Source organism: Hordeum vulgare, chromosome 1H (genome assembly GCF_904849725.1).
Source record: "Hordeum vulgare subsp. vulgare chromosome 1H, MorexV3_pseudomolecules_assembly, whole genome shotgun sequence".
Classification (NCBI taxonomy): Eukaryota; Viridiplantae; Streptophyta; class Magnoliopsida; order Poales; family Poaceae; genus Hordeum; species Hordeum vulgare.
Window position 1 is genome coordinate 383,690,877 of NC_058518.1, and position 13,529 is coordinate 383,704,405.

General features: G+C 44.0%; 2 protein-coding genes across 2 annotated transcripts; both read left to right on the forward strand.

Moving 5' to 3' along the window:
* The first annotated feature begins 5,661 nt into the window (after nt 1–5,661).
* LOC123411658 lies at nt 5,662–9,493 on the forward strand. Its single transcript, XM_045104627.1, has 7 exons — nt 5,662–6,081; nt 6,729–6,869; nt 6,982–7,347; nt 7,773–8,015; nt 8,545–8,637; nt 8,755–8,955; nt 9,046–9,493. Exons 1-7 carry the CDS (start codon nt 5,743–5,745, stop codon nt 9,256–9,258), a joined length of 1,596 nt encoding a protein of 531 aa, XP_044960562.1. The 5' UTR covers nt 5,662–5,742; the 3' UTR covers nt 9,259–9,493.
* A 1,836-nt stretch (nt 9,494–11,329) lies between these two features.
* On the forward strand, nt 11,330–12,597 carry LOC123399443. The gene is made up of 2 exons (XM_045093857.1): nt 11,330–11,368; nt 12,118–12,597. The coding sequence occupies exons 1-2, from the start codon at nt 11,330–11,332 to the stop codon at nt 12,595–12,597; spliced, it is 519 nt and encodes a 172-aa protein (XP_044949792.1).
* Nucleotides 12,598–13,529: the final 932 nt, after the last annotated feature.

Below are 13,529 nucleotides of genomic sequence, written 5' to 3' on the forward strand. Positions count from 1 at the left end.
GAGTACTAATAAAATCATTATTATTGGTACTCGAGAAGTCGCAAAGTTTGGTGTTTTCAGCCATGATGACTTCAACAAACAAATAAGCACACAAGCAAGCACAAAAACCGGCAAAAAGGCAAAAGGCAAAAGAAAACGGCAAAGGAGAAAGGCAAATGAGAACGGAAAATGTGAAGTGGGGGAGAGGAAAACGAGAGGCAACTGGCAAAAAAAGTAAATGCAAGAGATGAGTTTGTGAGACCTACTTGGATAGATCTCTCCTTCCTCGGCAACGGCGCCAGAAATACTTTTGCTACTGCAACAAAAGACCTTCCAACGGCGTCAGAAACACGTGTTGACGGGAGACTGCTCTTGTCTTGATACTCCTCAACAACGGCACGAGGAATCCTTCTGCTACGGCTACACCTTTAGGGACTTCCTAGGCAAATATGCAAAGGATTTCCCCCGTGGCATTGGAGCCTTGCGTTGGTGTTCCCTCGAAGCGGAAACTGTGATGTAGCACAGCGGCGGTAAGTATTTCCCTCAGTTTTGAGAACCAAGGTATCGATCCAGTGAAGGAATATCACAAGTACCTGCACAAACACAAAGAGCTTGCTCCCAACGCTATGAAGGGGTTGTCAATCCCTTATATATTGTTTGCCAAGTGAGAACTGAAAGCAACAAAGTAACAAATAAAGTAAAAGGGAAAGTGGAAACGATAGGTGTGAATAGACGCGGGGGCCGTAGTGTTCACTAGTGGCTTCTCTCATGAAAGCAAGTAGACGGTGGGTGAACAAATTACTGTCGAGCAATTTATAGAACCGCGCAAAGTCGTGACGTCATCTATGGAAATGATTATATTTATAGGCATCACGTCCAAAACAAGTAGACCGATACTTTCTGCATCTACTACTATTACTCCACACGTCGACCGCTATCGAGCATGCATCTAGTGTATTAAGTCCAAAAGAACAGAGTAACACCTTAAGCAAGATGACATGATGTAGATGGACAATCTCATATCTACGATAAAAGCCCATCTTGTTACCCTTGATGGCAACAACACGATGCGTGCCTTGCTGCCCTTTCTGTCACTGGGAAAGGTCACCACACAGTATGAACCCAAAACCAAGCACTTCTCCCATTGCAAGAATCATAGATCTAGTTGGCCAAACAAAACCCAAGACTCGGAGAGACTTACAAGGATATCAAATCATGCATATAAGAAATCAGCAAAGACTCAAATATATATCATAGATAATCTGATCACAAATCCACAATTCATCGGATCTTGAAAAACACACCGCCAAAGAGGATTACATCGGATAGATCTCCATGAAGATCATGGAGAACTTTGTATTGAAGATCCAAGAGAGAGAAGAAGCCATCTAGCTACTAACTACGGACCCGTAGGTCTGAAGTGAACTACTCACGAGTCATTGGAGGGGCGATGATGTTGATGTAGAAGCCCTCCAACTCAAAAGTCCCCTCCGGCAGGGCACCGGGAAGGGTCTCCAGATGAGATCTCACGAAAACGGAAGCTTGCGGCGGCGGAAAAGTGTTTTCGTTGATTCCCCTAATTTTTTTTGTATTTTAGGGAATATATAGGCGAAGGAGCTAGGTGAGGGGGGCGCCAGGGAGGCAACAAGCCTGCTAGCCGCTGCCCCCCTGGTGGCGGCCACAGGGCTTGTGGGCCCCCTGTAGCTCTCCTGCCTTGGCCCTCAAGCCCCCTGATCTTCTCCCGTCCGGGAAAAATTTATTTCGGGGATTTTATTCCGTTTGGACTCCGTTCCAAAATCAGATATGAAAAAGCCAAAAACACAGAAAAAACAAGAACTGTCACTTGGCACTGAATTAATAAGTTAGTCCCAAAAAAGATATAAAAGGTACATCAAACATCCAAAGATGACAAGATAACAACATGAAACCATCAAAAATTATAGATACGTTTGAGACGTATCATGGCGCCACCTTCGTTAGGTGGCAAGCCACCTCTAGGGTGCCTCCACCCTTGACCGCCACCCCCAAAGGGGAAACCCTAGGGGTGGGCGCCTCCACCCCTTCCCCTATATATACTTGAGGGGAGAGAGGGCTGCGACACACCAATGCCACGACGCAGCCTCTCCCTCTCCCTCTAGATCGTCTCCTCCTCTAGATATTTCGATAGTGCTCGATGAAGCCGTGCCGGGACAACTATACCACCACCACCGTCATGTTGTCGCGCTGACGGGGAACTCATCTACCACTCCACCCTCGCTTGCTAGATCTAGGAGTCGGAGACTTCATCAAGATGTACGTGTGTGATGACCCACAAGTGCAGGGGATCTATCGTAGTCTTTTCGATAAGTAAGAGTGTCGAACCCAACGAGGAGCAGAAGGATCTGACAAGTGGTTTTCAGCAAGGTATTCTCTGCAAGCATTGAAATTATCAGTAACAGATAGTTGTGTGATAAGATGATTCGCAACAAGTAGCAAGTAACAATAGTAACAAAGGTGCAGCAAGATGGCCCAATCCCTTTTGTAGCAAGGGACAAGCCTGGGCAAACTCTTATAGGAGGTAAAGCGGTCGCGAGGACACACGGGAATTTCTGTCAAGCTAGTTTTCATCATGTTCATATGATTCACGTTCGCTACTTTGATAGTTTGATATGTGGGTGGACCGGTGCTTGGGTGCTGCCCTTACTTGGACAAAAATCCCATTTATGATTAACCCCTCTCGCAAACATCCGCAACTACGAAAGAAGAATTAATACTAAGTCTAACCATAGCATTAAACTAGTGGATCCAAATCAGCCCCTTACGAAGCAACGCATAAACTAGGGTTTAAGCTTCTGTCACTCTAGCAACCCATCATCTACTTATTACTTCCCAATGCCTTCCTCTAGGCCCAAATAATGGTGAAGTGTTATGTAGTCGACGTTCACATAACACCACTAGAGGAAAAACAACATACAACGCATCAAAATATCGAACGAATACCAAATTTACATGACTACTAATAGCATGACTTATCCCATATCCTGAGGAACAAAAGTCACTACTCACAAAGCATAATAATATTCATGACCAGAGAGGTTTTGAATAGCATCAAGGATCTGAACATGTAATCTTCCACCGAGTAATCCAACTAGCATCAACTACAAAGAGTAATTAACACTACTAGCAACCTTACAAGTTCCAATCGGAGTCGCGAGACGGAGATTGGTTACAAGAGATGAACTAGGGTTTGGAGATGAGATGGTGCTGGTGAAGATGTTGGTGGTGATGAGTCCCCTCCGATGAGATGAGTGTTGGTGATGACGATGGCGATGATTTCCCCCTCCGGGAGGGAAGTTTCCTGGCAGGATGACCCTGCCGGAGCTCTAGATTGGTTCTGCTCAAGTTCCGTCTCGTGGCGGCGGCGATTCCTCCCGAAAGCCTCCTCTTGATTTTTTTCTGGAACGAAACCCTCCTTATAGCAAAAGAGGGGAGCCAAAGGGCCAACAGGGAGCCCACAAGCCCCTTAGGCGCGGCCGGGGGGGTAGGCCGCGCCTAGCAGGCTTGTGGCCTCCTGGTGGCTCCCCTCTGGCACTTCTTCGGTCCAGTATTTTTTATAAATTCCAAAATAATTCCTCGTTGATTTTCACGGCTTTTGGAGTTGCGCAGAATAGGTATCTCAAACTTACTCCTTTTTCAGTCCAGAATTCCAGCTGCCGGCATTCTCCCTCGTAATGTAAACCTTGCAAAATAAGAGAGAAAAGGCATAAGTATTGTACCGTGAAGTGTAATAACAACCCATAAAGCAGTAAATATCAACATGAAAGCATGATGCAAAATGGACGTATCAGTGTGCTGGACGGGATTGCGGGACGGATCGTGATGGGATCACGGGACGGATTGCGATTTGAATCGCAAAGACGTTTGACTACATCAGCCGCGTTATATACGCTTCCGCTTAGCGATCTACAAGGGTATGTAGATGCACTCCCCCGCTCATAGATGTTAGTCTCCATATATTGATCTTGGTGAGCGTAAGAAATTTTATGTTTCCCATGCGACGTTCTCCAACAGTACAGTGGTCATATGACTCAAGAAAGAGAAGAAGAAGAACGAAAGAAAACACTATGTCTTTTCTCCATCTTCAAACTTCTCGATTGCAATCAGTATCTTCGGACTGACACCAAACCAATTGATTCTCGTCAACAATTTTTGGGGGTCACTTTTGACATGCATAATCTTCAGTGATAATTCTCGCCGCCTCACAAGAGATTATCTTTGGAGTTTGTTCCAAGCTCCACATGACTTCAGTACTTATCACTTTTGTGCACTAGCAAACACACTAGTCCCACATTGTTTATGACAACAATCTCCAAAAGCCAAGGAGGAAAATTACCGCACCAACACTTACTCGAGGTGGTAGACTGTTGCTGCTAAATTCTGCTTTATTGCAATGCCCATTTCTTTTCATCCTTTTCTTTTTTTTCTTGTATGTAAACGCTGTATAGTGTTTCCCGAGATGGAGGTGTGGATTCATACATGACATTTCATTGTTGGCTCATAGGATCAGGGCTTGATATAAGGAGGGGCATATTAGATGGTGTTCTTCTCTGGTGGGCTTCTATTTTCTTTTACATTTTTTCTTCTTTCTTGCATGTAAATATTGTATAGTATGTGGTGTTTTTTAATAAAATGTTGAGTCGTGGAGCTGTTGCACTACAGTATTTGGTCAAAATACGTATGTGGACCATGGCTTCAACATTCGTTAACCGATGGGCGCTTGAAGTCCACGAGGTGGGTTAGTGTTTGGGAATGAATCAAATGAAGACCCCCCTCTCCCATCATCATCAATTAATCTTGCTAGCTATACATCTTGAAGGCCACATGAGTCTGGCAGCTGGAGCAATTGGATCAACTGCACGGCAGAACGGTTGTCGTCCGTGCGTCCATGAGGACATGGATTGGGGAGTGATTAGCTACGAAGAGAACTATATATGGGTAGTGAGTGGCGGAGACAGGGGGTGCCAGCCAGGGCCGTGCCCCCCCTCCTAACATTAAGTGATTTAAGCCTAGAATAAATAGTAATAGTTATTTTTGATGTGCTAAAATGATGTTTTTTTATGGATTGGCCATTTCTAAGAAGATTTAACTATATTTGACCCCCTTGTCCTATTTTTCTGGCTCTATCACTGTGGGTAGTCATGTTTTTGTTGCATGCTGACCCTCGTTGAGGGAAGGGGCACAAAAAAAATACAACGCAGCATAATGACACATTTTGAAACAAGACAAAAAAAAAGAATTCAATAACAAACATTACATAATACTCTCAAACAAGACAAAAGTCATCAACAACAAAAAATGTGGCACATATCTCAAAGCAACGACGTGCGGTGGATCCATGCGTGTGCATGATAGGGAAAACCACTCTCGTGACTGCAAAGAATGTTGTCATTGTCACTCTCGTGACCCACTGCTCAGCTGGCCCCCCGCCGGCGGCGCTGCATGGATCAAACCTCGGGCGGTCCAAAACTCCCGTGCGCCCGGTCCACCTCTGTACGCTGGCGGCGGTGGAAAGAAAAAAAGGAAACGAAAAAAAAAACGTTCGTCACGACGCGGCCGGCCTCCCGATATGAATTCACGAGGCACGAGGCCGAGCAAGCAAGCAAGCAAACAAACCACTGAGCCGAAAACCGGGCAGAGCAGCGAATGCCCTGACGCTCACGGAGCTCTGGTCACGGGCGCATAGATAAGTGGTGCCGCAGCGCGGCCGCCGCGGCCCCGCGGACGATGGCGGCGTCGGCGCCCAGGCCGCGGCAGCGACGCCTCGCCGTCGCCGTGCCCATCCTCCTCGCCCTACTCCACCTTTTCCTGTCTCCGCCGCGATGCCATGCCGCGGCAAGGGGCCTCCTGCCGCGCCGGCTGGCGTGGTCGCTCATGGGCAGCACCATACACAGCGCCGTCGACCTCCTCCCGACCTTCGTCGCCTTCGCGGCGCCCGGCGGCCCCGCGGCCGCCTGGCGCGGCGCGTGCTTCGCGGAGAACGAGGCGGTCCTCAGCCTCACGCCCGGCCCCCGTGGAAGCAACAGCACGGCTGCCGGCCTCGGCGGCGCCGTCCTACGCCTCAAGGTCCACTCACATTGCCCTACAAATTGCCTTCTGATTTTTTATCTTTTTGCGGGTTCAAACTGCCTTTTGGTTAGCTTCAACTTTGATGTTGTAATAACAAGTTCTGCTTGATTTCACCGTACAGTTTTTTTTTTTTTTTTTTTGGAAAAGGAGGTTTCTCCGTACATGCATATCAGCTTCTCAATTTCCCATAGGATTCCCAGTATTTGGTTCTTAGTAAGAATATTACTAGTAGCTATGAAATTGTCTTCAAGTGATGACAAGGAAATGGAGGGAGTAGTAGCTATGACCTATGAATATGTCTTCATGTGAATGTGATCCAAACGAGACATACGACAAGGGCTAAAAATAGAAAAGAAAGTTGATCGGAGAACCAATAGCAAGAAGACAAAGGAACTCGCATGCATGTTAGGGAATGCTAATAGGATGCCCACGAGTTATATCACTCGTTAGTTGCAAGTTGCAATCAATAACAATGCCAAATTGCAAGCGAGCATCTTCATGCGAATCTGTCAATGTAATGGACAATTAGAGTCATGCTCATGCATGATTTCTACTCCGTATGTTTTTGTTTTCATTTACTGAACCACAGCCCCTTATATATAACGAGTTTTGCCTGACGAAATATTTCTTGTGGGTCAATATAGACCGCTTCGGCTCAGAGCTGGACATGCATGGACCTGTACGTATTCGCAACACCGTACAGGATAGGGTGGGATTACTATACCAGAGCACATCAACACACCTTCGAGATCAAATCATGGGAAGAAGCAGGAGAAATGGAATATGTACGTTCCTCTACGTAGGTTGTTTTCAGATTTCTCCTCCTTAACACGGCCACTTATTAGTTTTGCTTTATTAATTCTAACAATCGGCATCTCCGGGTCGATCTGTGATCAGGTGAAGCTCCATGGGGTTGCCATTTTCCTCATGCCATCTGGAATGCTCGGGACATTGTTATCTCTGATCGATGTGATTCCGCTGTTTTCAAACACCATTTGGGGACAGGACGCCAACTTGGCATTTCTTCACAAGCACATGGGGGCTTCATTTGAGAAGCGTTCTCAGCCTTGGGCTGCCAACATACGTAAAGAGGATGTGCACTCTGGTGATTTCTTGGCTCTTTCCAAGATTCGAGGGCGATGGGGTGGGTTTCAGACATTGGAGAAATGGGTGACTGGTGCGTTTGCTGGGCATACCGCGGTCTGCTTGAAAGATGAGAACGGCACTCTCTGGGTTGCAGAATCAGGTTATGAAAATAAGAAGGTACTACATGTAATCTCTTGTTCCAGTGGATAACATAGGACTTTTGGCCTATGCTCTAATTGAAAAAACAGAAATGATGAAAACGAGAAAGCTAAGTTTGTCATATCTTGCAGTAAATATTTGGTCATGTTTTTTTTGGACAGTAAAATATATATTTGTATATTTGGTCATGTTGTATTATTTTCCTCATCTTTTTCCTCTCTTCTAAATTTAATCTTGTAATCACATCTAGTGACTAGTTTTTCCTTTCGGTATATGTGCTATTCATAATTTGGTTGCAGTCAAGTGCCCATTATATATGATATTTGTAATGCTAGGCCTCACCAAGTTTGTGGTCAAGTCAAATCTGTGAATTGCTTTGTGAACATTGACAGATGTTTGCAATATTGCATACTTATGTTGGGCGTTATGTGGTACAATTATAGGGTGAAGAAGTCATTGCTATAGTTCCTTGGGATGAATGGTGGGGAGTGGCACTCAAAGATGACTCGAATCCACAGGTAGCATTGCTGCCCTTGCACCCTGACGTGAGGGCAAGATTCAATGAAAGTGCTGCATGGGAATTCGCCCGAAGCATGTATGGAAAACCCTATGGCTATCATAATATGATATTTAGTTGGATTGATACAATGTCGGAAAATTATCCTCCACCTCTCGATGCTAACCTGGTATAATCTCCATTGCTCTTTGGTCCTTCTGCATCATTGTTTTAATTCCTAAGTTTTTTATAAGGTGAAAATTCATTCTCGTTTTGGAGCTTCATGCTGTCTTTTTATCATTCATGTGGGTATTTTGTCACTAACATTTTCTCAAGAGACTTCACGATGTATGAGTTACTCTAAAAAGCTAGTTTTATTATGCATAACAGTAGTGCATAGAGGTAGATAACAAAATTTCTAATCTTCTTGGTAACTTTGGCGCTGAAAATCTGACAGTGAAATTGTGAGGTGCTGTAAACAGCAGATTTTGTCAGCTACTGCTGTACAGGTCCTCCTAAACTTGTTCAGGCTAGGTTGAAATTACCTTCACGACTTTAATGAAATAATAAAACTATATCTTGTATTTGGTTTTTGAGCAATTTTAAGATGGTCTATATTTATTGTACTTGCTGATAATAGTTCTTTTGGAACATCCATACGTCAAGTGTATTGTCATGTTGGTTTAGTCTGATCATCTTGTTATATATTCTGTTTTCAGGTAATGGCGGCTATGTCGATGTGGACCAGATTACAACCACACTATGCCTCCAACATGTGGAACGAGGCTCTTAACAAGCGACTCGGGACCGAGGTTGTTACAATCAACTGCCTTGCAATACATTTCACTTCATATTGGAACGGAGGACCGAGAAATTGACAGCAAGTATATATGATGACGATGACGATGTGCTTAATTCCGCCCGTGTAGCAACTCGACCTGCATGGCATCATCAGCGAGACGGAGCGACGGGGCATGTCTTTCAACCAGCTGCTGACCATACCGGAGCAGGACGAGTGGGAGTACAGCGACGGCAAGTCGACGACCTGCGTCGCCTTCATCCTCGCCATGTACAAGGCGGCCGGGGTGTTCGCTCCCTTCACGGAGTCCATCCAGGTCACGGAGTTCACCGTGAGTGCCGCCGGCCGCTTCAGTCAATCTGATTGCCCGTTTATTTTCTCCTGATCTCGGCTGATCAAGTGCTTCTTCTTCTTCACTCAGATCCGGGACGCGTACATGCTGAGGATCTTCGAGGACAACCGGACGAGGCTGCCGGGGTGGTGCAACGGCGACGCGGACCGGCTCCCCTTCTGCCAGGTCCTCGGGGAGTACAAGATGGAGCTCCCGGAGTACAACACCATCCAGCCATACGCCAACATGAACGAGAACTGCCCCTCGTCGCCGCCCACCTACGACAGGCCGCTGCGATGTTGATCATGGTTCCATCATTCCACCGTCCCATAATATTAGAGTTTTTTTCAGGGAGTAGGACATAAATAGACCACGTACGTTTTTACTCCTACATCGTACGTTCTCATCCAGCATCATGTAAAGAGTACAGTAGTAGTAACATGTTACACACCTGCCCTAATTGTTATGTTTTTTTAATACTTCCTCCGTTTCTAAAAATACTTTCTCTGAATAAATATACATCTAGCTTTTGTTTTAAGTCAAAGTTCTAAAACTTTTGACCAACTTTATAAAGAAAAGTAGCAGCGTATTTATAGCGCTAAATTTGTATTAGTGGATCTATTTTGAAATGTACTTCCATGATATACCAATTTGATATCACTAGTAAGCATGCACGTGCAACGCACGTATGATATGAAACATGACCAAACATTGAATAGATTTCTTAAAAAATTAAAATTTCACAGAGTGCACAACACCTAAATCATGAATCATACAAGTATTTTATTATATCATTCTTCATGAATCAACATTCTTCCTAAAAAAATAACACATCTTTGTATTGGATAGATTTCTTAAAAAATTGAAATTTCACAAAGGGTACACACCTAATTCATGAATCATATAAGTATTTTATAATATCATTCTTCATGAAACAACATTCTTCCTCAAACAAAAATAACACACCTTTGTATTGGATTGATTTCTTAAAAAATTGAAATTTCACAGAGTGCACAACACCTAATTCATGAATCATTCAAGTATTTTATAATATCATTCTTCATGAATCAACATTCTTCCTGAAACAAAAATAACACACCTTTGCATCAATTATATATCTTTCATCTCAATGGACAATTACCGCCTGTAGTCTATATTGAAATCTCCAAAAGGTCTTATAATTAGGAATGGAGGAGTAATATTTAGCATCAAAAATTGGATATAAAATTATATGGTGAACACATGCTGTAACCTGCAATGAACCATTGGCCCATCTAAAAACCAACATTGGCATCCAAACTGGGCTCAGCAACTCTCCATCTAAAACCAATCTTAAAGGACAAAAATTTGCAACATCAAATGAATTTCTTCAAATATTCTTCATGTTTGGTTGACCAATATTCTTCCTTTTTTTGTTCCACTATTCTTCATGTTTGGTTGATGAAAGACCATCTCATATTATGGTTTATGAAGCGGTCATTTAATACACAATATCACAAAGTAGCAGGACATATTCTTAAGATTCTGTAAAAGCTTTGCAAAAAAATAAATAGTATAGACCCTCTAGATTGTCTAAGCAACAAAACTGATTTCAGATTGCCGGTTGTATCTCAAACTGAAAGCGCAAGTTAAATACTTACAACAACCTAACCATAAATGCTCAATCTCAATAACAATTGCTTCCAAATAAATTATTGCGATGAAACAATAACTCGTAGATGGCAAGGAGAATGAAATTGTATCTAAACGGAGCAAATCTAGCTAATAAACCCAACACATAATAGAATTAAACATAAGAATTATGGCAAGTTACAACCATATATCCATCTCCTCTAGGTTGTAATAAGAAAACATTGATTTGTATATGATGATGACCAGGCAGCTAGGGAGAAGTGGACACACAGGGAGGAGTCGTGACTTGGCGACAGTGGTTGTTCTCTACACATACCTTGTTGCGGTATTCCTGCACCACCGCAGTGTCCTGTTTGTCCCGTTCGTGCCTCCCCGCGTCTTTCATTTGACATATCTTCAACCTCCTAGCCATCTTCGATGCAATGACGCTGAGTTAAGAAATTTGCCAGGAATGACATCAAAAATTATTAGTGAAGCACAACCATTGAGATAACATGGTTATCATAAAAGTACTAATATCTATCACAAGAATAAACCTAGTAATGTAAACCACGTGTCAAATCTTTTGCAACTTATCCTATATAGAAGCATGGTTTCTTCTCAAGTAGATGTGGGAAATATGACTTGGATGCAAATATGCAACAACAAAAAAATCCTCAGTACCATACGAAAAATATTTTGGAAGTCATGTAATATGGAAAACCATCACTTCAAATCAACCATCACTTGACATCTAGATACGATGACTCAAAGTAAGCAAGTATTAACTGAAACCCTGCATGTAAGACACTTTATTACTACCTACATATATGATGCAAGGCAATATTATATAAATAATTTAAATGTGTTATCGAATAACTTCAAACTAAAAGCCAAACTGAAGAATATCTTATGTGAAATTGTTGCTTCAAGCCATAAACTCCAAAGCTAAAATAACAAAATTTTCTGAAAGTTAAAAGATAGGTTGGGAGATACATTCAGACTTATCAAATAATTATGCAAAATAAAATCACACACTTGTGAATTGTATGCTCATGCTATATACTCCCTCCGTCTTAAAATAAGTGTCTAAACTTTGTACTAACTTTAGTATAAAATTGTACTAAGTTTGAGACACTTATTTTGGGATAGAGGGAGTATTATTCAATCAAATACAAGTGAAAAGTTGTGAAAATTGCAAACTTATATATCAAGAAAATGTTTCAATCTGCAGAGGGGTCCAAACTGTCTACTCCCATACACCCCTTGTTCAAAGACTGCCTACTATTCGAAGACCTAGATAACAAGAAAGAAAACTAATTGAAGATGATTGAGCTGATCTCATACCTGAAGCGTGAATGCCACCTATAATGGCACCGTTTCAATCCCAAAATATGCAGTGAACAGGGATTTGATACACCAGAACATCTAAAAGCAAATACAATTGTCCTATTCATAAATTTAGTTTGCAAGAACCATTTAAAAATAAAGAATTTAGTGTTCTAAATTATTTTCCAGAGAAAGAATCAGCTGAGATGAACAACAAACCAGATCAAAAACTGCATATTGCCGCCACGGTCCGCAAGGGGCCCCGCGCCGCCGCAACCGCCTGCATCGCCGTCGGCCCGGCGCGCGGCGCCGTCTTGGGACGCGCCGGCCTCGCCGACGTCCTCTGCCTCTCTGCTCCTCCCCCGACGCGCTCGCGCCAATGACGTGTCGGACCTTTGCATCGGCAAGCCGACCGTGAGGTCCCTCCCGCTCTCTGCGGCCGCCGGCGACCTCGCCGCCACGGTCCGCAAGGGGCCACGCGCCTCCGCCACCGCCTGCATCGCCGTCGGCCCGGCGCGCGGCGCCGTCGTGGGACGCGCTGGCCTCGCCGACGTCCTCTGCCTCCTCTACTCCTCCCCCGCCGTCGCGCTCGACCGGCCCGTCTCCGCGCTCCTCCCCAAGGATGGCGCCGACGAGGTCCGCCACGTAGATCCCCATTCAAGGTACTCCTCCTCCCCCTCTTGGCACTTTTTTTTAGGATGATTACTTTTTAGTGGAAACGGATGCGTTGGTCTTTGCGGACGCCTTTTTTTTCTTGCAACTATCGCGCGATGGGAGGGGCTGCGGATGCACGGATGCGTGATTTTTCTCTTGGTGGAGTACGGTCAGCCAATATAAATTGCTAAACGTACACCAGACTGTGATTGGATTAATGATAACGGTTAGATTTTGATTTATCGGACTAATCCTGTGATGTTGGTTGGTTGTGGGTCAATTTATTGGGTGCACTTAAGAAAGTTCTTGTTTGCTTGTTTAATAGTAGTATAGATATATGTTACTCCTCTTTTCTATATAGTTGGTGAAAGTAATAAAACTTTTATTTAGGACAAAAACTAAATATACACTTATTCAACTTATTCACGGACAATGGGAGTACAAGTCTTTTAGAGGTTTTATTATACGAAATTTGTAAAATCCCAACGTTCGGATCTGTACATTAGATCCGAACGATGTCAGCTCCGTCGGTTGGCGATCGCAGGGCCGAAACTCCCCCCCCCCCCCACGACAACTGGCGCGTGAGAGAGAGCCGTTTCATCGCTGTGTCGTTGGCAGGTGGGGTCGCACCGCTCGTTCCTCCAATCATGGCTTCTCTCCCTTCATCCCCCCTCCCCCCCTCCGACGAACAGCTGGCAACCTCATTCATCGCTCCACTCCGCTGCTCTCCTGCCCACTTCGTCATTCACTCGCCCCGCTCCGCCACTCCATCTCCCTCCCGGTGAACCAAGGCGGAATCGTGGCAGATCGAGGCGGGTGGCCGCTATATGTCTATATACATACGATGTATAATTCGTAGTGGAATTTTTAGAAAGACTTTTATTTAGAAACGAAGGAAGTATATATTTTTTGGCACGAATGGTAGTTATATGATGACCTAACCCAAAATGTGATGTTTCGTTTGTAATTTTCTCCGCCCG

Excerpts from the sequence above, each read along its gene's own strand:
- LOC123411658 (XM_045104627.1), top strand. The coding sequence starts at position 5,743 with ATGGCGGCGTCGGCGCCCAGGCCGCGGCAGCGACGCCTCGCCGTCGCC. Across the intron at positions 7,348-7,772 it reads CAGGTTATGAAAATAAGAAG|GGTGAAGAAGTCATTGCTAT; the intron begins GTACTACATGTA and ends GTACAATTATAG. Across the intron at positions 8,638-8,754 it reads ACAAGCGACTCGGGACCGAG|CAACTCGACCTGCATGGCAT; the intron begins GTTGTTACAATC and ends CCGCCCGTGTAG.
- LOC123399443 (XM_045093857.1), top strand. The coding sequence starts at position 11,330 with ATGACTCAAAGTAAGCAAGTATTAACTGAAACCCTGCAT. Across the intron at positions 11,369-12,117 it reads TATTAACTGAAACCCTGCAT|ATCAAAAACTGCATATTGCC; the intron begins GTAAGACACTTT and ends ACAACAAACCAG.